This window comes from Anabrus simplex, chromosome 2 (genome assembly GCF_040414725.1).
Source record: "Anabrus simplex isolate iqAnaSimp1 chromosome 2, ASM4041472v1, whole genome shotgun sequence".
Classification (NCBI taxonomy): Eukaryota; Metazoa; Arthropoda; class Insecta; order Orthoptera; family Tettigoniidae; genus Anabrus; species Anabrus simplex.
The window spans coordinates 642,858,196-642,884,856 of NC_090266.1; the positions used below are offsets into that span (position 1 = coordinate 642,858,196).

The 26,661-nt window shown below is 38.5% G+C and overlaps 1 protein-coding gene across 1 annotated transcript in view; it reads left to right on the forward strand.

Annotated features, from left to right (window-relative positions):
• The window catches only part of HUWE1 (HECT, UBA and WWE domain containing E3 ubiquitin protein ligase 1), a 1,366,532-nt gene that overhangs the window by 956,203 nt on the left and 383,668 nt on the right, over window positions 1-26,661 (forward strand). Inside the window, exon 38 of the mRNA XM_068226019.1 lies at window positions 11,153-11,395. Coding sequence (XP_068082120.1) covers window positions 11,153-11,395 — 243 coding nt within the window. The remainder of the gene's footprint in view (window positions 1-11,152; window positions 11,396-26,661) is intronic.

The following is a 26,661-nucleotide window of genomic DNA, read 5'->3' on the forward strand; positions in this document are numbered from 1 at the left end:
TTGCATATTCCAATAATGGACGAACCATACTTAAGTAACTTTTTTCTTTTAATTCTTTGTTGCATCCTTTAAGTAGTCTCATTATGACATGTAACGATCTGTATGCTTTCCCAACAATGTCATCAACATGACCCTTCCAGTGCAAATTACTTTCAAATCTCACACCTAAGTATTTGCACTTGCCATCTTTTGGGATAACTACCTCATCCAAAGTATATTCAAATTCAGTTTTAAAGCTCCTGTTTGTAAATGTTGTAACAGTTGATTTGCCTCCATTAATCATATTATTTTCTTCAACCCATTCTTGGATACTGTCAAGGTCTCTTTGTAATTCTGAACAATCCTCATTGTTATTTATTTCCCTATAAACAATTATGTCATCTGCATACAATCTTATCTTCGATGTTATATTGTTCCCTAAATCATTTGCGTATATTAAGAAAAGTAACGGACCGATTATACTACCCTGTGCAATTCCCTTCCAGGGATATATTATTTCCAACTTTGACTTTCTGAACCCTTGAATTTAGAAAAGTTCTTATCCAACGTATAACCCTTACATCCAATCCTATTCCCTCCAATTTCTTTAATAATATTCCATGTTCCACTCTATCAAAGGCTTTGGAAAGATCTATGGCTATGCAATCTAACTGGCCTCCTGAATCTAACTGATCTGATATGTCCTGCTGAAATCCCACCAGTTGTGCCTCGCAAGAAAATTTCTTTCTAAATCCATACTGGCTCCTCATGAACCAATTTTTATCATCACATATCCCTCTGATGTACTTTGCTATTAAACTCTCCAGTATTTTACAAACTATACTGGTCAGGCTGATTGGTCTGTAGTTCTCTGGTTTCCTTTTATCACCCTTTCCTTTATAAATTGGTATTATTATAGATTCTTTCCATTCCTTTGGTATCACACTATTATTTATGACATAGTCAAAGAGAAATTTTAAATAAGGCACTATATACCACCCCATTGTCTTTAATACCTCCCCAGTAATCTGATCACTTCCTGCTGCTTTTCCTTGTTGAAGCAGTTGGATTTCTCTGAAAATATCTTCATTTGTGAATGAGAAGCTTCTTGTTTCCCTCTGTGTCTCTCCCTCTCTATCTTCTGTTACTGTTTCCAAGTCCTGACAATCTTCTACTGAATCTCGGAATTCCCTACTAAAGAGGTTTGCTTTCTCAGTATCTGTTAAATAGTGTTCACCCCCTTCTCCCACCATTGTAGGAATTTGGATTCCTTTTCCTTTTTGATTCCTAATATATGAATACATCTTTTTCCATTTCCCTTTGTGGTCATTACCCTCTTGAAGAATGCCATTCATATAATTCTCTTTTGCTTCCTTTTTCACTCTATTCAGTTCCCTCATTAGCTGTTTTCTACTTTCTCTACTCTCCCTACCTTCTTTGATTTTCCTGTTTACTATTCTACATTTTCTTTTTAATTTTCTTATTTCCCTTGTGTAATAAACAGGGTCTGAGGTCATTTTACCCTTCTTAACAGGTACAAATCTCTTCTCTCCTTCCCAAATGATTCCTTTGAATTTAGCCCAAAGTGTATCCACATTACTCCCTTCACGTATCCAACAACTGAATTGTGATTTAAGGTAAGTCCCAAATTCATCAACTTTAGTTTTTCTGTACAATTTCTTGTCTTGTGTGACTCTCTTATTAAGCCTTTTTGGTACCAGTCCTACATCCATTATTACAGCCTTATGGTCACCTATTCCTTCAATTACCTCAGTTTTATCAACAATTTCCCATGGTTTAATCAAGAATACATCTAGTAAGTTATTGAGACGAGTTGGTTCTTGTACTACTTGTGTAAATCCTCCCTCCCAAATTAACTTATTTGCCAGTTTCTGTTCATGGGCTTCACTTGCAGCTCCATTCCATTCAACTTCAGGCAAGTTTAGATCTCCCCCAATTATTACCATATCATTATTGTTTTTATGAGTATAATTTATTATTTTCTCAAATATTTCCATGTCTCTTTCCTCTCTTCCAGGCCTATATGTTCCTATAATTCCCACCTCCTTCATATTATCACAAACTAATTTTATCCCTAATATTTCATCCCTTTCATCAGTAAACCATTCATGCGAACAATAAGTTTCCTTCACCAGAATAAATACCCCTCCTCCCTTTTTATCTCCTCGGTCTCTACGATAGACTGTATACCCTTCTGGAAATACTTCTGTATTACCCACCCCTTCTCTCAACCACGATTCCACTCCTATCACCACATCCGTCTCATAAGATTCCATCAATGTACCAAATTTTAATTGTTTATTTACTACACTCTGACAGTTTACCAAGAGCAATCTCAGACCTCCTTCCTCCCTAAAACTTGACTGTTGCAATTGGGTAACGTTTGACTCATGAGTTGAGAACTTCCCTGGAAACCAGATCCTTGTACATAGATCTTGATTTAAGGGTCTGGGTTTTCTGGCAAATTTCCCTGTATGTGCCAGTTTAGTGGTATGGGTTTTCTTAAGTACAGATTAGTTTGCAAATCTCTGTTGATAATTGTAGCAATTTGTCTACAGAGAGTTGCTTTTCCATTACCATTTAGATGTAACCCATGTCTAGTGAACATTTGCCTGCCAAGACCTAAAGTATCTACTACATGGACATTTCTAAAACTCTTACTTAATCTCTTGATTTTTATATTTACATCATGTACAGCTTTGTTCACACATGAGTCCTCTAAAAGGTCAAACCTGGGTGGCACATTTACTACAATTACTTTTGAGTCAGGTAGTTTAGAAATCTTACCTCTGAGAGTCGTAATTAATTCCTCACCTTCATTTGCAGCAATGTCATTTGTACCACTCACAATCACCACATAATTGTCCTTCTCTAACACAGGATCACAACTTGAAAGGACGTCTTCAGTTTTGGCACCTGGTTTTATTAGTCCTAAAACCTCAGTCTCTGGATTCTGCAACTCATCCTTGATGCCTTCTGCCATACCCCGCCCTTGACTGTCTGCGTAGAGATGAATCTTTGGCAATCTTGACTTTCGGTTGGTTTTCTTCTGTAGCTTACCTCCACTGGATTTAAAATTATTTGGAAAACTTGGTGTGTCTTCTTCTGGAACTTGCTGCAATAACTGAAATCTATTTTGGCACTGCAAGGAGTTTTTTCCCGGTTTTAAGTTGTACGTAGTTTCTCCCATATGTTTAACATTAGGCCTAAAATGGCCACGCGTCACTTCCGTCCACGGCGATCTTTCTTCTCCAATGTCTTCTTTATCTTCCAGTTTCTTTATTCTGTCCTTTAAGCTTTCATTTTCATGTTTCAGAGTCCTCTTGTAGCACTCCTAAAATCTTAATTATAGTTTCGTAAGTCTCTCTTTCTTGTTGTTCTGCCTCACTCTCAGTTTGTTTACACTCGGGACACAGCCACTCACTTTCTTCAATATCAGTCCTATTTACAATATTTGCACAGCGAAAATGGTACCATTCATCACACTTACGACACAGAATCCCATTTTTAACTACTCTTCTGCATTTGCCACATTTTTCACTGCATCTTACACCATTATCTACTACGGATATCACAGACTCACACACAGTAGTCGCCATCTTATTTAAAACAGATCAGTTGACTGAGGAAGGGAGAGATAGATAAATTCCTGTGGTTATATTAGAGGAGGCAAGAATTTATTTCATCTCTTCAGTATCTTTAATGCATTTTAGATAACAGAAACAGAGAAGAGTTAATTAAGTTTTAGGGGATGAATCTCTCCTTAATGCAGTAGTCAGACAACTTGTAAATGGAGATAATGTTAGACACAGGATATCAAATAATTTTCTCATATTACAGATGTAAATAAACCATGCACTAAGTGAGGCGTACAGTAATCCAGTACTAGAATGGTAATTTTTCATATTTTGTGTTAAATTCGGGATTCTGCATCATCTGTACATGACGTGCAAAAACTAGTTGCATTTTCAAAATCAGGCGATCCGATTTGACGTTCATTATATAAAATATTCCATGCTCCAAATTAGTTGCAGATCTGTGAAATCGCAGATATTTATTGAACATAACAGCTCTTCCAGGAGAAGTTTTTGATGGAGACTATTGAGTAGTGGTAGCAAAGACGAAAGTGGGAAAATTAAAGGAATAAAGGAGTCAAGTGAGAAGAAAATAAAAGTATGGGTATTAAATTATAAAAGTGTACAAGAGCAATGTAAGTAGATGCTGAAACATGGCATTCCCGTCACAGAAACTGGAAGTGTGGAAGATATAAAGTCCATGTTTAAAAGAGCATTTGTAATTTGTCGGGTAAGATCTCTGATAGAACATCTGCATGAGTGAAAGAAAAGGGGAGACCCCAGTGAGATCAGAAGATGAAGGAAGCAGTGAAGAAAGAGAAGAAAACATGGCCAGAATGGAACAGAGACACAAAAGAACATAAAGGAAATGTCAGGAGAATAAAAGGAGTTTTGAAAAATTGTACTGTGGAGATGATAAAATCAGTTGTTGGTCTACAGTGGTTGTATGGTTTGGTAAAACGTGTGGGTACAGAAATGTGTGCCAGTTGAATGGGGAAAGGGAATAATAATACTACTGATTAAGAATGGGGACTGTCAAGGAATCACATTCATATCACAAGCTGCAAAAATAATGGAAAGGTATAATAGATTGAGAGGAAAGATGGAAGGATAGTTACAAGTGGATCAATATGGCTGTAGCAATGGCAGATGAATAGTAAACCCCATCTTATTATGAGACAAGTCAGGCAGAGACTTTCCGACTTGATTTATCACATGTTTGTTCCTTTCCTATACTCATTTAGTATGAGGCAGTTGACGAAAAACATTGGTAGTAAAGATCTAATGATGAAATGTGATAGTATACCACAGAAAGAGGTATGGGAAACAATGCTAAGAAAGGGAGTTGGCAAACAAACCATGGGAGTTCTACATACAATATATGACAGATGTTTTAGCTGTATCTAGACCCAAGTCGAGAGGACAGAATGGTTTAGGAAAGTTACCAAAGTTACCCGTACTGTGTAAGGCAGGAAACATTCCATCACCACTGTTTTTTATAATGATTAAAGAGTCAAAGGAAGCATTTGCTGAGAGATGGATGAAGGTAGTGATATTGTGGTGTGGGGAATGGACGCTAAGGAAGTATAAAAGAACTGGACACATTGAATGAGAAAATAATGAAATTCAGTGTGGAGAAGAGCATGATGATGTGATAATATAAAGTGATAAATTATGGAAGAAATTGTAAATATTGGAGTTCAGAACATTTAAATTGTGGACGGCTTCCAAATAGCTAGGAAGAAAACTAATGCAACATGCAGATTGTGGTACAAGGTAAGGTGATGAGTGTTATCCAGGACCTCATGCAAAGATCACTTAACCTTGTGGAGAACTGGTGTCGGGAATAACAACTATCAGTCAACCCAAACAAGATAATCTGGTCCCTTTTACAAGAAGGGGAAATCAGAGGGAGAGAGATCACTGAAGCTCTCTGGGCAAGATATATGTATATGGAAGAACAGGCATTGCACCTAGGTGTAGTGTTAGATAAAAATCTAACCTGGAATCAACATATAGAAAGGAACATAACCCAGGCTAAGAACTTGTTGTATGCACGTAAAAGAGCCGTCGGGAAGTCATGGGGCCTAAGACCATCAGTGGTAATGTGAATATAAACAATGATCATTAGACCGTTGATGGCCAATGCTGCAAACATCTGGTGTGGCAGAAAGTAAGCCAAGGAAAAGTCTGTAGTAGATAAGGCTACGGGCTTTACGTCTCACCGACACAGATAGGTCTATAATACCAATATAATGGTCCGTTATTGGACATTATAAATTTTCCAGCTAACTCATTCTTGGTTGCCTGCGTTTCGCCCTCGTGTGCTAAGTTAGGCTCATCAGTTGGGATTTAGCACACCACCCAACTGATGAGCCTAACTTAGCACACGAGGGCGAAACGCAGGCAACCAAGAATGAGTTAGCTGGAAAATTTATAATGTCCAATAACGGACCATTATATTGGTATTATAAATTTACTCATTCGGGACAAATATTTTAAATTCCCTATGGGAATCAACATCTGTATTATTAACAGATAGGTCTTACGGCGACGATGGGATAGGAAATGCCTAGGAGTTGGAAGGAAGCGGCCGTGGCCTTAATTAAGGTACAGCCCCAGCATTTGCCTGGTGTGAAAATGGGAAACCACGGAAAACCATTTTCAGGGCTGCCGATAGTGGGATTCGAACCTACTGTCTCCCGGATGCAAGCTCACAGCCACGCGCCTCTACGCGCACGGCCAACTCGCCCAGTAGTCTGTAGTAGATTGGATAGTCTACAGAGAATTGCATGCATAGCTATAATGGGGCTATGAGAACTACGACGACAGAAGCCTTGAATACTTTACCAGACCTCCCATCACTATGCAATTTCTTAAAAGGACAGGCTAGAATGAGTTCATATAGATTGGCACAATCAGAGTGCTGGAATGCACAAAGACCCAATCTAGGACACTTGTAAAATTAACAGAGTAATAACAGGAGGAAGTTCTACACATGCCTTCTGATCATATGATACCGAAGTACAACTTCGAAAAACCATTTGAGACCCAGATAATAAAAAGAGAAGACTGGGATATCAACAAATGGAATACTGAAAAAGAAGATACATTGTGGTGGACTAATGGCTCAAAGACTGGGGTTGGCACATGAGGAGGGATCAGCGGTGGAAGACCTGAGAGATCCATCCAGATGCTAGTTGCTTTATGTCGGACCGGTACAGATAGGTCTTATGGCGATGATGGGATAGGAAAGGCCTAGGAATGAGAAGGAAGCGGCCATGGCCTTAAGGTACAGCCCCAGCATTTGCCTGGTGTGAAAATGGGAGTCCATGGAAAACCATCTTTAGGTCTGCCAACAGTGGGGTTCGAACCCATTATCTCCCGGATGTAAGCACAGCTGCACGCTCCTAACCGCACGGCCAACTTGTCCGGTCAACCGAGATGAGCCTGGGCAAACACACTACAATCTTTCAAGCGGAAGTGATAGCTATCACAACATGTCTTGAAGAAAATCTAAAAATGAACTATAGGAATAAGAATTTTTTCATTTTTACGGACAGCCAAGAGGTCATTAAGGCACTAGAAGCAGTCCGGATAATATCCAGAATTGTCTGGTATTGCCATTCACTTCTCCTGAAGCTCTCAAAGTACAACATCGTCAAAATAATATGCGTACCAGGGCATGCAAATATAGAAGGAAATGAAAAGGCAGATAAACTGGCCAGGAATGGGGCTCACCTCAAGATCACTGCACAAATACTACTTGTGTTCATTATATTAATGTTTTTTTTTTTTTTTTAAGCAATGTACAAATTTTGTTAAGTTTCGAATGAGCTATTGGAACTGAAGCAAGAGTATTTCCATTGTGCAGATCAGTATCTTTTAGACTTTCGCCAGAATCAGAAACTAAATGCCAATCTTGTGCTTCTTAAAGTTTTCCTAGGCAACCAATCAACCCAGAGATATCAGAACAGTACACTAGTTCATCTTCCTTAACAAAAAATTTTTTGAAATCATCTTTGCAATATCTGTACCAGGAGAAGGTTATTCCAGGACCTAAAAGATTGTCTTCTCCCAATCTTGAGCCCAAAAGTTCACTCTTTTCTTTGGAGACATACAGGTTGCGTACCAAATCATTTACACTACTGTCCAAAAGTTTAGCATAAGTTACGAGTAAGCAGGACAACAGGAAATAGACCGCAAATCGCATGACATATGCACCTACCAACCTTACGTGTTCGCTCTGTATAGGAAAGGAGTGTTCCCTGCTTTGACTAGCGGCATAACCGCAAGGTAAACACAGACGGTGCCTGCGCCCCATATTCCCTCAGCTGTGTTTGCCCTGTTATAGTGTGCAGAGTGTAGCCTCGTGGTGAACGTGACAACATAACGGTACGACACCATTTGGACCCCATTTTGCGAGGTAGAATACTCGGACCCCTGGAAGCAAGCCAGACACAGACCGAAGTCGCCGTATCCTTGAATGTGCCACAAAGCGTCATTTCCAGGCTTTGGAGATGATTTCGAGACACAGGAGATGTTAGTCGTAGGCCAGTACCAGTCTCACTCAGTTTACAAAAGAAGTGCTTTTATTGTTCCACCTATTCAATACAATCAGTACCACGTTATGTGGTCAATTAGACGTAGAAAATCTAAATATTATGGGGACATGTTTCACCCTTCTTAATGGGCATCATCAGCCACATTAATTTAATCTTAAAACAAACATTGTTTAGAGGACAATGACACTTCATAATTCGTAAAAATTGATCTTTGATTTCGTATGATATTAACTTTACAGAATAGTGATTATAAAATATGCTGTTGGGATATAACGTGTACAACATATGCTAAAATTATTGTAAACTAATTTAAAATCTTGTCTAAAAGAAAATTTATGTCAATATAAATTTCTAAAAATGGCACTTGTCTGGTACTGAAGTGGATCCTCTTTGTTATAAAAGTCAGCATATATTTGCTGGGGCAGTTGTCAATGTAAGTTTTCAAAAGACTAAAATGTTTGAAAACTTGAGGGTGAATTTTGTTTATATTTCGACATTAAATGATCGACTAGGAGAAAAGGCGAATGTTACGATGTTAACCACATTAAGTTGATTGGGCTAAAATATTATCTGATATAACCGTTGCAAACAGACGTTAGTGTGCTGGTTGAAGCTGCTTTGGTACGAGTTTTCCGAGTATTGGACACGTTATGTTTGATTTTCACGTGAAAGTAGTCCTTCTTGAAGATGTGGAACATTGATGAATAGAATGTGGTATCAAAGCAAGGCTCCATGGCCTACTGTCAAAATAAATTTTTTCTTGTAATGAGATATAGTCTACACTTTGCAATGGTTGTAAAGAAATTATATTGTTATTTGAGTCATAAGTTAACTACCATAATAGATTAAATCATTTTAAAACTTTTTTCTTACCTTAAAATGGTGATCAAACCATAAATGGTAATTAAAACCCCTTTGGGCCTGCAAGGCCCTCCCTTGGTCCAAGTAAAGATCAATTTGTCTAATAAATACCACATCAACTTTACCCAAGTAGGTTCTAATAATGCACAACAATTGACAGCTATGGTAATAAAATCAAGAATGACAACCAGATTACTGAAGCAACAAGACTGGTTATTTTTAGATTAGTAGTTAGTGTGTGCTTGTAATGTTACAGATATAGTAGTCTGTTTTACATATTGTTCCTTAGGTGATGTATAAGATGTAAGTCCAGAGGAATCAAAATAAATTTAGTGTTGATGAAATAAACAGAATGTTGGAAGAGGACAGCAATGTGAAGCAACATATTTTTGATTCTTCAAACAAGGAAATTTGTTTCTGATTTGCGTTTGTGACTGATACTTTGGTGAATTTAATTTTGGGGTCAAGGGATGTTAATGATGAAGACGACAATGAGAGTGGCAGGTAACTCGCTGACAGAAGCAATAAAACTGTAATCTGCTTGAAATAGGAGCCCGGAATTAACACTGACCGACAAGAAAGATATTAGTCATTGATTTGTGTTTGTGACCATTATCTGGGCGAATTGAATTTCAGTTTAATATTTTATACTGAAGTTTTCCTTAAAAATTATTCAAGAAATGCTGTTTCATAATTTGTCAGTAGAATCCAGGTTTATTACATATTTTTTTTAGAACGGGCCGCAGAAGTCCACCCCCAGGTCCTCCGTGTAACAACCAAATCTTCGTCCTTGTAGGGTTAATTTGTGCTTTATGTACGGAAGTTAATCCTACATTATGATGCACTGCAAAACTTAATAAAATATAAATTTATTTTAAGAAACTCGTCATAATCTTAACATGTAGTAAGGTAGGCAACCCATTCAGTGGGAGTTTTCATCCGATTTGCTTACCTTACCCTGATATTTGTAATCGGCTGCATTCGCCTGTGTGTTGTAATGAATGAGCCATTTGGTATTATCTATATAGGAATATGTTGTGCAAAATGCTCTGCAATAATTATTTTGTTTCTGGAAGTCTTGTTTTCTGTGTTGGTAAGTCGCGAGTACAACATTCTCTGATGTCATTCTTTCTTCCTGCTGCGTGGTTTCCAATATACTTTCCATTTTTGATAACCCTAAACTTTTATTTTGCTGTGAACATGCAATTACAAGATCTTGTAGCCATACTTAACGTGTAGTTCACACTTCACTTGTAATGTGCTACTGGTACCACACAGACCAAGAAAGGACAAATCTGTTATTTGAGGCAAAGCAGTACCAACCTTATTTCAAATAATCCATGCAAGTTTTTTCACTGAAGTCCATTAAATTTATCCACAGAGTATTCACGTTTCTACAGTATTATTTATTATACATTATTTTACTTCCTGAAAGACTTTAATATTATAAAGGTAATTTTTATCATGATGCCTATTTGAATCACATCATTATTTGTTTTTCCTATCATGTGGTGAAAGTATTGTTATATTTGAATAATTTTGATTGGTTCTATTTATGTATAGGTGGGAGTTCTAAGGTGTTACTTGATCCCAGTATACGATTTACCCTAATTTCCCCTAGTTTTTCTGTTCAAATTTTTCTCTTGTATGGGAATAGTCTTTCTTACACTTCACAAAGAATAGCTGATTATTGATTTATTGGTTTATCTGCACTTGAGATAAGATACACCCTTACATAGACCACATGAGGATTTTTTCTTTTTTTTTTAATAGTTGTCAATTGAATATTATATCTTTCTAAAATTCTTGTCTGCAGCTAGAATTTTGCACTGTTTGTAGTTTTTAGTGTTGCTTTCTTTACAGTACTTCCACTTAACCCTACTGTTTTTTAATAATACATGTTTCCTGCTTCTTTTATTAAGAATCAGCTTATAGAACATATACCTTCATTAATGAAATTCTCTTAATGGAGTAGCACATTTGAGCAGGAAGTGAATACAATCCTCCTGGCTTTCCTTTGCTATGGAAAATGCATGTATTTATTTTTTTTCTTTTTTTTTTTTATTGTTTGATCAGTTTTCAAACCATAAGGTTTTCCAATGTGTTGTATCATGCAGTAATAAGATATTTTTTACCTATCTCTTTCCTTAGCTGACCAGGAAGATGAAGAGGAAGGAGGATCTGGCTATGAGGAAGATGGTATAGAATTCTTTGAGTCTGATGAATTCCGTATGCCTGCTCTAGACAGAGAGAGCGAGGATGTATTGATGATCCAATATTCGGATCCTGATCTTTCTTCAACTAATTCTCCTCATGTTCCATGGAATACTCTCAACAGTATTCCGCTTCCATTTGGTACATTTGAAGATCCCTCGAATGGAAATGACATTCCAGGTACTTTCGTTTTGGGGTATGGTTGAGGTTAAGTACATCTTCTTGAAGTTCACTTTTCTTGTGCAAATCAGCCTCTTTACTACTGGAGGTGTGAGGAAGCTGAGCCTGTTTCTTAACTTTTCAGTCATGATGTTGCATTTCACTAGAAACTTGCTAACAAACTAGTAATCCAGTAACATCATTATTAAAAAAAAGTCATCCACAATTCAGGGAGTATGACAGCATTCCTGCCAAAATTCTGGGGAATGTTTTATGAGTCTTATTTTTAAGAATTATTATGCATACCGAGACTGAAATGAAAAATATAATAATATATAAAGGGAAACGATATAAAAATGATTAATAATGTGCCAGAAGTTACTGTCGGCCTCATGAATACTTGTTACGAATTTTCATTCTCCTACATTCCTCAGGTGAGTAATTACTAGTAACCAGCTTATTCAAGGTGGTTTGGTGCTATTGTTTTAGTACTACTTCCTTGTTCCCATATTGTGCCTGTGGTTTCTCATTGTCACTTGCATGTACTGCTATTAGACAAGAAAGCCAAAAAGGTTTTCTCTTGGAGTATTCCATGTAGGATGGTTCTTGAACACTTCTGTCTATGCATTCATTTCTTATTATTAATGCATTAATTCTTTATAATTGTTTTGTGATGCAAAAATTATGTTCAATTTATCTAAATGTGAGTGCTCAAGTAATGTGCATGTTTCATGCCATGAACTTAACATAGAGCTCATCTTTTGTAGACTTATTATATTTTATTTCCAATGTTAACTTAAAAGATTTGCTACATAATTCAGTGAATCCTGCTTGAATATTTCATTTTTGTGGCAGGACATAGTCATGTATGAGGATTAAATAAGATTCTCCCTGTTTGGGAGATGCAGAGAATTAGAGAAAATTATCGTAGTATGGCTGCCTTGTGTTAACAGATTATTGTAAGTTATTTAAAATTAATTGTACTTTGCAGATGACTTGGCATCAGTCCATTTTTTCTGAAGAAAATTCATTGTTATGTTATTATGTAGATACGTAGCGCCTAGTCTTAGTTTAAGCCTCTCATCACAATTTTCTTCCACTTGAAAAAGTTAATGTACATGATGGGCAGGTGAAAAGTTTGTTTCAGTGCATCAGTTTTCAGCAGCTTGTTTCAGTTTTATAATCTCTTGGACACCTGCTGATATGATCCATAAATGAATACTTATTTTCGTGGCTGGGTATTTTTGCTGTTCTTTAATTTTGAATACATCTGTATATGCTCGTATGGATTGCAATGGACTCTTCTAACATGCCCTAGAAGTTTGGCAGGAATATGCCTTTACACTCTCGCACATGTAATACATGAGAAATGATTGTGAGATAATTACTGTGGATGCAACTGATGATGATATAACAGCAACAGTGATGATTACGATAATAATGAAATCATCTGATGAGTGAATTCATAATCTTCAGACGAGTGAAATGATATCGTCAGTCATAGATAATTCTTTGCATTGCTTTACGTTCTTGAGAAATTAATTAGTATTACATTTCCTCCTTTTTTCCATTCTGTTGGGTGATTTCAACGTTTAATGCTGAGGCTCTTTGGAGCATCTAGCAATTTCCGCTTCTTTTCTTTTTTCACCTCCATATTTTTCTCACTTTCTTTGCCTTGTAATTGGGCGTAGATTCTTTCTGGGCTTGAAGTGGCAATATTCTTCTTGGTGATGTAAGGAAGAAGAGTCTTTCTGTCCTTTCTTTCTTTGCAGAGGATAATGCCTTTTCCTTAGACCGTTTTTATCACTCTTCCCACTCAATAGGATCAAAGTTTCTCTCTATGCGTTCTTCATGCAGAACACTACTTATTCTGCTCTTCCCAAATTCTCGAGATCTGGAGTAGAAGATAACATTGTGTGGAGTGGATTATCTTTGCATGCTTCTTCTTTCCTACCGTTTTCTTTTAGTCTTGTGTGCCCTGCGTGTTTCTGAACCTTTATCCTAGTGAATTAACTCTCTCATCTCATTGCATGATAGGTCTGGCTGATGCCTGGTTCTTCAAATTATCCCCAATTGCAGCATGGGGAGAGAAGTTGCTGACTATTGCCCGTGTATAAATAATTTGATTTACCACTACCTTGCTTGTAATGGGCATGCATTTTTATCTTAATACTAGCATTCTGTATTTATATGTAAATTGTTTTAAATTTCAGGAGAGGGTTATATCAGAAAAGAATGGCATTGTAAGTAGTTCCCATCCAGTTTCTCAATTGTTTTTATTTTCATTAGCTTGTTTCTCACCCCCGCCCACAGTATGAGAGGTTGTCTCTTATTCAGCAAAGCAATATACTTTGAGTATGAAGATTTTAGTGAGGGATTTTATTTATGTTATTAATAGCTTTCAATTATGGATTCGTTTTCTGATTGATTTTAAGAACTACATTTTACAATTCTCCCTAATATGTTGTTCATTTCCAATGTATATGGGACTAATATACTATATGGAAAGTCTAAATTGGCTTACGAAAGATTTGAACTCTTTTTAGATTGTGTACATTTTTCTGTATAAGTGAATGCTTGGGAAGTGTAGCCTTAAATACTTTTCATTCTTCTTTTGTTACTCTGAAGCAATTTGCATTTTATTCTTCAAACTTCGTGCATAGGGGTATTATAGCTTTGTCGTATCGGCACTGGCTTTTCACAGAGGCGGCTGCACTTCGATTCTGGCCAATTGCATGTTAAATTTTTAAAACTTAAATGTGCATCCCTGTGGTTCGAATCCCGCATAAAATTGTAGGGCTCGCTGCTATGATCACATCAGCAGTCGCGTAAAAACCATAAGTTATTTTGAACTTCAGTGTTAAAGAAAAGTTTTGCATGTTCTGGTTTTGTGCATTTTTTAATTTTGCTATGTGTATGTACAAACATTGTACGTCGTGAAGGGCATATACAAAGAAAATTAATATGGTCAGCTAATGCAAAAACAACAGAAAAGCAACAAAAGCAGAAAGTTGGTAGTTTGATATTTTGAACACAAAATTCATTGTGTGTATAGCCACCTCAAGCTCTGAGTCATGCCTTGTAACAGTTTCTGGCAGTTGCTGAATTGTAGGAGGGAGATGAAGATGGTAGGTAACAGTTTTCATCAGTTCATGCCATGCATGTTCAACACATTTCAGATCTGTAGAATATGCCGGCCACATCATTCACTAAATGCTGTGCCTCTCGGGAGACTGATTGATCATTCTGGCTCAATGGGCTTGAGTGTAATAATCCACTATTGTAAAGCCCTCACCCACAGTGGCAGCAAATCCTGTGACTACAGTTTAGAGCATGTATCGGTATACTAGACCAGTCATGTTATGCTGTATAGGAATTGCAGGTGTACATCGACAGACTCTGGAAGGATTGGACTGAGATGGGGATCAAGGTGGGCAGAGAAGTGGATACATAAATGTTCGCCAATCAGTGTGCTGGAGCTCAATGAAAAACATGTTCTCAAAACATGGTGAAAACCCCTTGCTGCTATGGGCTCATTCCATCTCTCGCTGGATCGTCTCCAGACTCCAAATGCTTCTGTTGTATGGGTGCAAGCTCATGGTAACCTGGTAACCTGATCAGAAAAGAGCGTCTGCTTCCTCTGTTCCTGATGCCATGGGCTATGCGTTCTTGCCTCCTGCTGCCTCTTGTTTCTTGCTGCCCTGTGGTCTCATAAAAGATAATCTTTTGGCACAGGCTTCCTTGAATTAATTTGGCCTCCGATTTTGCACCATTTGGTGTGGCACATTAAATCCGGTGGCCCTCCGAGGATCCTGTTTAGTACCGCTACATGAAAGAAGGCAGCAGTAGCGGTGGTGTATGACGTGCCAAAATCAACAAATACCAATCTTCCCTGTGGGTGGTTTTAAATGGATATCCTGTCCATTGCTAATCAACAACTGTTTCCATTTCCCAAAACTTTTTCCAAACTCTGGAGACATCACTCCAACACAAGCAGCAACATCCATGCACTTGTTGCCATCCATCTTGCAGCCTTGTGACAATTCATATCTGGCCAGTAGCAAAAATGGGTACTCTTGCCATGTTTACCTTAGTCCTAAAAATGCTGTCTGTACTCGCAACCTCACAAATGATGTTAAACTGACTGACACTACAAATTCCTCCTATCGAACAAATACCAAACCTGATCAGGATTTAGGGTGTTTGCGACTCTACATGTCTCGGACATCGACCTACAATGTGTACTGTAAGCCTGTTCGAGCTACCGTGGCATAACACTGTACTGGTGGAAAATGAAATCCCAACACTTACGACAGGCAGGGGATACTGTGGGTGTATTCTTCATCTCCGCCCTCCACCCACAGGGGATTCTGAAAATATTATTTAAAACGTATCAGGCATCCAGTCATAATAGCTAGCCTCTAAATGGTGATGTACTCACGCTGGGCATTTCGTCCCATGGGCGCACAGCACTGTAAGCAGGAGCGCAGGCAGGCAGGCAGGCAGGCAGGCAGGCAGGCAGGCGATGAGCGTATGCTATTCAGCCACAATGACGTGATTACATCACAGACCGTGAAGGTTGGGCAAAGTTCTCCCAGTCACCCTCAATTACTGCGACAATCCCAAGTTTGAAATGGAGGCAGAAAATAATAAAAGGGAGAGGGCAGAAATCCTTGTCATTTTCAATTTACATTGTAAGAAATAGGTTAATTATGTTCAGTGCAGTTTATGTATTTTGACCGGATACAATAAAGTGTTAGTCCTACAACCTGAAATATTTTTGTATTCTCCATAATGAATTACAATTTTTACACTTATATTTTAAGAGGTGCTTCTGAAACATTTCTAATACGATATGGAGTTAATGCTTGGGTTTAAATATCTGTTAAACTCGCCAACAATCCAATTATGTTCACCAGGAATATCATCAGTTAGGTTATTTATTTGAAGGCATTCTGTTTATCTATTTGTTGGATACATTTACACTATTGTACTTTAATCTTGGGTAGTAATAATCTACGTCCTCACTTGTGATGAAACTCCCTCACCATTTAGAGGCTAGCTATTATGATTGGATGCCTGATACGTTTTAAATAATATTTTCAGAATCCCCTGTGGGTGGAGGGCGGAGATGAAGAATACACCCACAGTACCCCTGCCTGTCGTAAGATGCGACTAACAGAGCAACCAAGGGATGACTGAATTAGAACCATGAGACTACTTGTAATTAGTATCAACACGCGAGGAACAACATGGGTTGCCTTTACTTGCGAGTAGTACCACTATGTTAGGTACACAAGAGGTTTGTGATTAGTAATAACAGAGGGTGAATTAGTGTGGGTTTTACAGTACCCATGATTAGTACCACTATAGGCGGAACACTATGTGCTTACGTTGCGTGTGGTAACTACCATTGTGAGAAACACCACGGGTCTGGGTGTTGCCTGTGATTATTACCCTCTATATGAGGAACACCATGGGAAAGTACAAGTCCCTGAAATTAGTACCATCTATGTGATGAACACCATGGGTTTGCATTGCCTATGAGTGGCACCATTATGTGAGGAACACCATAGGTCTACATTACCTGTGCGTATGACATTACCTGTGAGTAGTACCACAATGGGTGGTACACTGTAAGTCTACGTTACTTATGTTTAGTACTGCTACATGAGAAATACCATGGTTCTTACTTTCCTTCCGATAAGTACTATTATGAGGGGCCGTTGACCTGGATTTTGGACCACTTTAGACAACTAGCATCATCAATTCAGGATTGTGCTTTTGGAGCAGCCCCTTGGTCAGTATATACACTTATTTTAAGATAGTTTCTGTCCGGCCCTGCGGTGTGGGGGGCAGTGCATCCGCCTGTCACCTGGCGGCCTCAGGTTCCATTCCTTGCTGGGTCAGGGGTTTTTAATTGTAAATGATTAATATCCCTGGTCTGGGGACTGGGTGTTTGTGTTGTCCTTAACGTTCCTTTCCTCACATTCAACACACTACACTTCTGTAATTACAATTACACACAGATTCCTATCATATGGTGCAAGTAGTGGCAAAAGATTTATAGAGGTCGACGCCACGAACAAGTATCATTTTTTTTTTTTTTAATATTCTGGGAAGTTGAAACATTCCAGGTCAAATCCACTGAATGTTTTTAGTTCATTGTCATTGTTCATCTCTTTTTTTTTTAAATTCTACTCAGTGGATTAATTTTGGAATTATTTTTAATTTTCAATATTGTGAACTGGATCCACTGGTAATTTTAAATTCATATTCATACATTCATTCTTCATCATCACGTTTTCAATTCTGGTCAGTGGTTGAGTTTTGGACTTTTAAATTGTCATTACACTTTTTTTTGCTATTGGCTTTACGTCGCACCGACACAGATAGGTCTTATGGCGACGATGGGACAGGGAAGGGCTAGGACTGGGAAAGAAGCAGTCGTGGCCTCAATTAAGGTACAGCCCCAGCATTTGCCTGGTGTGATAATGGGAAACCACAGAAAACCATCTTCAGGGCTGCCGACAGTGTTCGAACCCACTATCTTTCGAATACTGGATACTGGCCGCACATAAGCGACTGCAGCTATCGAGCTCGGTCATTACATTTTGTCTCATTTCGTAGTATTATCGTCGTCATCATCATGATCAATATTTTCAGAAATTCAGTGAACAAGGAAAATCATATAACACAACACCACCATCGAAATCAAGCAGCCTACATGTTTAGTTATGTAAATATATTGGGTTTTGCTGAATTAATATCTTTTTCTAAAAATGGAAATGCTGTTAAACACATCCAAGGTGTTGTAAATCTTAGCTTGTATGCTTAAACCCTGTATCCTTGTAAATTTAAATCTAAGAATTTCATTTTTGTCCGTATTGAACTGAGAATGGAAGAGAGGAAACTTAAAAGGGTCCACCTTTTCAATACAAAAATGTTATAGTTTATTTACAACATATATTTACACTTGGAACTAGTTTCAACGCTGTTTGGCGTCGTCTTCAGCCAAAATGTGGGAAATAGGCTAGCATGTAGACATTTATATTACACAAGGCGTTACATTAAACAATACACATCTTACGAGGAGATAAAAACAGGGATGAATATAGAAACAAATGAATCGTTGAGAAAGCAAAAGTTATACATATTAAAAATAACCTTAACCACACATCTTGCAGTGCGAAAATATTCGCCTTCTGAAGAGCCAGCAGGCAGGAAAAAGCAAAGTGAAACCTTAAGAGTTCTTCTGAGAAGAGTTCATCATATTTTTTTATGTTCCGACTAACTAATGAAGTCTCCCTTGAGTTCCTGATAAACATACACAACAGGAAATTCTCCTTCACTCTCAACAATAGCTATAAAGACCAACGGTAAATTGCATATTAAATATTGTGCAGAGACGTGAAAGTATGATTTTGAACATGATATAGCTTCTTCATTTAACCCAGTTTTTTTACACAAGGTGTTACATTAAACAGTACACATCTTACGAGGAGATAAAAACAGGGACGAATATAGAAACAAATGAATCGTTGAGAAAGCAAAAGTTATACATATTAAAAATAACCTTAACCACACATCTTGCAGTGCGAAAATATTTGCCTTGAATGATTCCTGAATACAAAACGCACGCGCACACACTTCTGAAGAGCCAGCAGGCAGGAAAAAGTAAGGTGAAACCTTAAGAGTTCTTCTGAGAAGAGTTCATCATTTTTTCTATGTTCCGACTAACTAATGATGTCTCCCTTGAGTTCCTGATAAACATACACAACAGGAAATTCTCCTTCACTCTCAACAATAGCTATAAGGACCAACGGTAAATTGTATTTTAAATACTGTGCAGAGACGTGAAAGCATGATCTTGAACATGATATAACTTCTTCATTTAACCACCTTTTGAAAGTCTCTCTCTATATTACATAGCTTCATTAACACCACCATTCTGTAGATGCACAAAATAATCTTGTAATCTTCACAGGTCCGGTATTCAGCTCGACAAGAATATAAAATTGGTATTAAGGAATACGTTTTCTGAGAGTTTGGAGGTTGACTGTGCCAGTATTTGTGGTGTATTGTTGCAGCATTACGTGTAGGGTGGGGGAAGGTTTCTATGATGTTTATTGCGGGACATAACTGCTGACTGCTTATATCGAGCGCAGTATAAATCAAAGTGGAAATCAAAAAATAAAAAACTGTACCCCAACCAGCATTTCACTGAGTAGAGAGCTTTGTAGTCACAATCGAGCATCTCTGGAAAGTGTGTTTGCCCTCTCGTTTCACTGTGATGTATGCTTGCTACATAAGCTGCCCATATTTACGTCAGGCCAGCCCAGCCGCATTAGCACAGTCTCAACGGCCGTTCAGCTTAGCATGGCTGTGCGAGATAAACTAATTTTAGGAGGCGTTGCACATCTCAAAATGACTCCTATTCAAATTTGCATGCTAGTCGAGGATGAGTTGTGCTAGTAGTGCCACTGCGACCTTGCAAAGCAAGTTTGCTTTAATTACGCGCTGTACATTTCATGAGCGTTAGTCATAGTCCGGTGTGGATGTTGTGAGGTAGGTGTGAGTCAAACCTGCCTTTAAGGAGACGAAGAAGGCAGTATCAGCAGCTTACTTTGAAGAAGGCCATGTAATAAGGTTATGCGAAGGTGAAAGTTCTTTCTGACATATTGCAGAAAAACTTGGCGGGGGTGTATCCACAGTGCATCGGTGTCGGCAGCAGTAGTCATGGGAAGGTGCTGTCTAAGGAAAACTGGGGTTCGGCCGCATACGAGCCACTGCGGAGAGCGAAGGCAGCCATGTTCGCCGCGTAGCTGTAGTGGATTATACTGCATCTGCATCAGCCATTACAGCTTCAGTTGGCACCTAATTGACACAGCAAACTGTACCAAACTGATTGCTTGAGTGTCAGCTCCAAGCCAGGCGTCTTGTGGTGTTCATGCCACTAAATCCGGATCCCTGCCATCTGTGACTTCAGTGGTGTCAAGCTACAGCTCATTGGTGGACGGAGTGGAGATCCGTTGTGTTCTCAGATGAGAACCGGTTTTGTCTTGGTGCCAGTGATGGCCTTAGTTTGGTAAGGAGGAGGCCAGGCAAGTGCATTTAACCAAGCTGTCTGCAGCGTTGACACATTCAACCTACATCAGGAGTCGTAGTCTGGGGAGCGATTTCTTTTGACATCAGAAACACACTAGTCATTATCCCAAGAATCTTGACAGCGGATTTGTACGGCAGACTGGTGATTGAACCTGTTGTGCTTCCAGTCATTTGCACTATTCTAGGGGGTATTTTCAAAAAGCATAACGCTCATCCTAATACTGCCGCTGTCACGCAATATGCTCTATAGTGTTTTGACCAGTTGCCTTTGCCTATGAGATCACCAGACCCATACCTGCCAACCCTTCCGATTTACCCGGAAACTTTCTGGTTTTTAACTCATTTTCCGATTTATATTTACTTCTTCCGATTTTCGACTAATATAACCTCTAGTATGGCCAATACTCTTCTCCTACGATACGTGCTTGTGTAATTTACGAAACTTCATTTTCAAGCGTATTTATTTGATACTTTATTTCGTGAGTGTTTCTTCCATCGCCTTCGTGTATTGTGTTTCCCGCTCACCACGGCACCACGGCAGCGTGTGCGCTTGATACAGCTCGGGATTCGGGGCGGCGATCGTCCTGTAAGCAAGAGGCTAGCGCGTGCTAATGACTCAGTTAATCGGGACGAAAGAATGAGTTTGTTATTGTGTTGTTCACACGTTGTTAACATCGTTTCTGTGCGTAGTTTCATCGGAGTTACAGGCCACGCATTTTTTCTTGCGTTTCTATGCTTTCCCCCTCTGTCAAAATCGTACCGGTATGTTAATAATGTATGGGACACATTGAATTGTTTTGTATGTGGTAGTTTCGCGTATTTAAGTGCATAATTTTAATGAGTTGAATGTTTTTAAGGGGGTTCGTGTCGGTGACAGTTTCTTCTGGTATTTTCCTTTCTCGTTATGGCCAAAAAATATGACAAACTTTATCTCCAAGTTTTCGGAGATACCTATAAATTTCCGTTCATTTTACCGTCTGATAAAGGAAACTACCATATTTTCTTGCGGAATTAACGCCCTTGCATAATTTACGCATCCCAATAATTTTGGGTCCCAAGTGGAGAAAAAGAAATGTTCGCGTATTTGACGCACCCACAACTTCGAACATCCATCACTCAGCATTGGATGCGTTTCGAAATAAAGATGTCAACTACTCAAGTAGCAGGCTTCGTATCGCGAAGTGGGCATTACAAACGCAGGGCAACATGCTGTTATTAGCCGTCAGGAAATCCCACTGCACTAGTTTTACGAGTGTTTCGGGTATTGGACATTCTGTGATCTCAAAATTGTTTGTCAGTCCACAGTATTGGAGTAATACTGCATCATACAAACTCGCGGTGATCAGTTGCATCAAAACATACCGGAATAGAGCAGCAAGCAGCAAGTATTCATTGTCCAATGCGCTACCGCGGTAACAGGAGTGCACTTCAAGCGGCCAACAAGTCTCGCTGTCTCCGAAGACAAAAAAAAAATAGTTAGTGGGACGTAAAACAAATAACATTATTATTAACGAGTCTCGCAAAGCATTTCGCGGACGAAAAATCGGCAAGTTTCCGCAAGTAGAGGATTATCTGCTTAAATATATGATTTTGTTACGCAATGTTGGATAAGCCGTTTCTCACGAAATGCTGTATTTTAAAGAATGAGAAATAGCCGCGGCACATGAAATCAGTGTCTCGGATTTGAAGGTTAGCCGAGGCTTGATTAATTTTATGAAGAGAAGTGGACTTTCTCTTCGATGAACAACAACATTAAGTCAAAAAATTACGAATGATTTCAACCATTTTCATCGCTTTGTGATTGAGAAGTATGAAGTGAAGGAATATTTGATCTCCCTTATCGGAACCGCAGGTCAGACACCAATCAGTTTCCATATGCCACAAAGTCGACAAGAAAGGAACATACAGTGTTATCGTACGCGCTATCGGAAGCAAAAAACAACGATGTACCGGTACTGACATGCTCGCTGTAACAGCTCATGGCAGAAAGCTTGCACCTTATATTGTTCTAAAACGAAAAACAATGCCTAAAGCAAAATTTCTGCGAGTGATCCACGTTCTCATTCAAGAGAAAGGGTGGATGGACACATCACTCGTACAAGATTGGATACAAACGGTTTGGGGTAATGTAGCAGGGTCCCTCCTTCGATGCTCGGCCCTTCTCGTGTGGGATAGTTTTCTTTTTCTGCCGGTATGTCATTCAGGTCGTATTTTCAGCTCTTAATAAGAAGAATATTTTCTTGTGTTGGTACTTCAAGCCCACGTGTCTAACTTAACTGATGTACCCTATTTTGACTTTTCAGAAAAAAATCTCATGCCGGAATTTTACGCTATATGACGATAACCGCAAATGAGTTGAACCAGTTGTGTTTATATTATATTTAATGTATCTTTTAAATGTAAATGAATTGTAAATAATTTGTAAAGATCTGAATTCCTTGAATAATTTACGCATCCAATGTTTTCGCCTGTATCTTTCATCAAAAAAGTGCGTTAATTAGCGAGAAAATATGGTATTATGCATTTTGTTGTGTGTGTGTGTCAGTATGACAAATATTATTTGTATGCAAGTGTCATAAATGAGAGTGATTAGGTACATTTTCGTGTAGTCATTTTTAAGTTTTCTTACTTTAAGATTTTAAATTTAATGGTCAATTCGCATTTTAACTGTAGATATGTATGCCTTTTATCCTGACCTATTTTCACGTATACTGTATATTATTGTGTGTGATGAAATACACTCATTAAAAAATCTTCCTATTTTTGGTTTTTAAAACTTGGCAGGTATGCAGACCTTGTGCCCATTATGGGCATTGTAGGACGACAAATCCAGCGTCATCCCATACCAGCATTTCGTTGCTGATTTGACTGATATAGATATTGATTCCCTTAGGGAAACTTGAAATATTTGTCCTGAATGAGTAAATTCATAATCAGTTTTTGTAAAAGGGACAAAGACTCTCATGGTGTGTTGGCACTGCCTGTGACTCCAAGTAGCTTGTGTAGTGGCCTCCAATATATGCCTGCATCTTGGCAGGTGTGCTAGTTACCAACTGATGAGCCCAAATTGGCATGCTGGAGCGAAACTCTGGCAACCAAGGATGAGTTAGCTGGAAAATTTGTAATTTCCAATAACAAACCATTTATATTGGAAAACTGATTTGACTGATGAAATGCGATAGGCTTGGAACTCCATCCCACAAAATGACATATGGCACCTGTACGACACAATGCTTGCATGCTTGCACTCAGAATTGTGGCGACTACATCACAGTGGCGGTTCGTGACATTTTACTCTAGCAGGGCTGTTCTGCCATTTTCTCCCCCTCCCCAATCTGTCCACTTTTCATTGACCAGCAGCACAGTATTTTCACCTCAAAAAAAAATAATAATAATAATAATAATAATAATAATAATAATAATCCAATGACACTGGCTGAATAGAAATTTGCATCCGAGACAGAATTATCACGTAGCAAAAATCAGATATGCCGGGCTGAGTGGCTCAGACAGTTAAGGCGCTGGCCTTCTGACCCCAAATTGGCAGGTTCGATCCTGGCTCAGTCCGGTGGTATTTGAAGGTGCTCAAATACGTCAGCCTCGTGTTGGTAGATTTACTGGCACGTAAAAGAACTCCTGCGGGACTAAATTCCGGCACCTCGGCGTCTCCGAAAACCGTAAAAGAGTAATTAGTGGGACGTAAAACAAATAACGTTATTATTATTATTATTATTATTATTATTATTATTATTATTATTATTATTATTAAAATCAGATATTGCAAGAACTTGGAAAAGTACCTGGGTTGTTGGATGTATCTATCTCATCATGGCCCGCAAATGCTAGTTCCTGCCGCCCACATATGTTAACATTATAGATTGAAAAGGCTATCAATGACAGAAACCATGCAAAAAGACCTTTATATCAAGCATGAACATGGGGAGGTCAACATGAAATAGAGGAGAAGCTGTCACTTTTCAGAAAGAAAAAATTACAGGTCAAACAGTTGGTTGTAGCTGAAATGCAGAAATGCAAGGAAGATCGGGCTGCCAAAATAACGCAGGATGGAAATAAAAAACTGTTATACAGTATTTTTAAGAATAGAAGAACTCAAAATTAATCTATCCAATCTGTAGAACTTCCTAATGGTGAGGTGACTAGGGATAAGACCAAAATATTACAGGAGTTCCAAAGGCAATTCGAAACTTTGCTGAAATGTTATGAAAATGGCACTCCATTAGACGACGAACCTTATTATTTTGGCAGTACAAATACCACTAGTCTGACATGGTTGGAAGTAGAAACAGCAATATCTAAGCTGAAAAAGAACACATCAACTGGATCAGATGAATTAAGTGTTGAGATGATCAAAGCACTCGGAGAGGTAGGACAACAGTGGATGTACAGAGTACTAAATAGAATCTGGAAAGAGAATGTAATACCTAATGACTGGAAGCAAGGAGTCATCATCCCATTGTTGAAAAAAGGTGATGGAAAGAAATGTACCAACTACAGAGGTATAACTCTGCTGTCACATGGCCTCAAAATCTATGAATCCATCCTTGAGAGCAGGATTTGAAAATATGTTGAACCTACACTTGAGGAGGAACAACATTTATTTAGACCTCATAGATCAACTATAGACCTCATTTTTGCCACCAGAATGCTCTTTGAGAAGTAAAGATAACTTTGTATATCTGAATAGCACACCACCATGAGTGTAACTTGCTACATTTGTCCATATCTTTATATTATTTCACTCTGATTACATAAAGTGTGTTTGAAAAGGTAGTAGGGCAGTGCCCAAAAGCTCTTTGTGCACCAACCGCCACTGTTATATCCGTTATTATTGTGCCACCATGTCACGTGGGTTATTGTGCATACTTGAACCTGTGACCTGGAAACTTTAATCAAAGAAGTATGTTACCTAGACAATGGCCAGAAGTCCTTCGCTCATTGACCACTTTCAAATGAAATATCGATGTTTATTAATGCGAGAAATGTGCGCGAATGTGCAATGTTTATTGAAACCTGTATATATCGACGCGTATATCGATTGTCAATCTCTTGTTCTCGCGTGCTATGTTCGTGTTCGTTCACATCAGTCTAGTCGATTCTAGAGACTAGTCGCTAAACATGGAGTCGTTTTTAGTAATTTAGTACCGAACTCAATAACTGCAGTCGCTTCAGTGCGGCCAGTAATCAGGAGATAGTGGGTTCGAATCCCACTGTCAGCAGCCCTGAAGATGGTTTTCCGTGGTTTCCCATTTTCACACGAGGCAAATGCTGGGGCTGTACCTTGATTAAGATTACGGCCGCTTCTTTCCCATTCCTAGGCCTTTCCTATCTCATCGTTGCCATAAGACCTATCTGAGTCGGTGCGACGTACAGCAAATAGCAAAAGTATTGCCGGGCTGAGTGGCTCAGATGGTTGAGGCGCTGGCCTTCTGATCCCAACTTGGCAGGTTCGATCCCGGCTCAGTCCGGTGGTATTTGAAGGTGCTCAAATACGACATCCTCGTGTCGCTAGATTTACTGGCACGTAAAAGAATTCATACGGGACTAAATTCTGGCACCTCGGCGTCTCCGAGAACCGTAAAAGTAGTTAGTGGGACATAAAGCAAATAATAATAAATAATAATTATTATTAGTAGTAGTACTAGTAGTAATTTAGTGACAGAATTTCAGTGATAACAATTAGTGACTATTCTAGAGATTTTAGGAGCCATTTGGAGGCAATTCCGACTAATTTTTTTCATCTCGATATAAATAAAATAAAAGTTTTGTCTGTACATTGCTCAGAATTTCAAAAGAATGATATTTCTGTAACGGTCGTGACCACAGTAACAAGGGGAAATGCACGTTTTATTTTCCGTGATTTCTGTCAGTAGTATGTATGCTCATCACGAGGAAACAGCTGAAGAGAAATTTATGAAAATTGGTATATGAATTTGGGAAATAAGTTGCTACATCTAGGCCATAAATCATTTTATTCACGCTGTGTGAAATGGTAGTTAAGGGGAAGGCCTAAAATTTAATTCTCCATTATTTGTTATTATTGTCCCTATCAATAAATACTACATAACTAAAGTTATATATTATTAAATTTCCTATCATTTATGTTTTATACATTTTTACCGTACCGGCTATGATAAGAGAGATTCGTAAATTTGTATTTT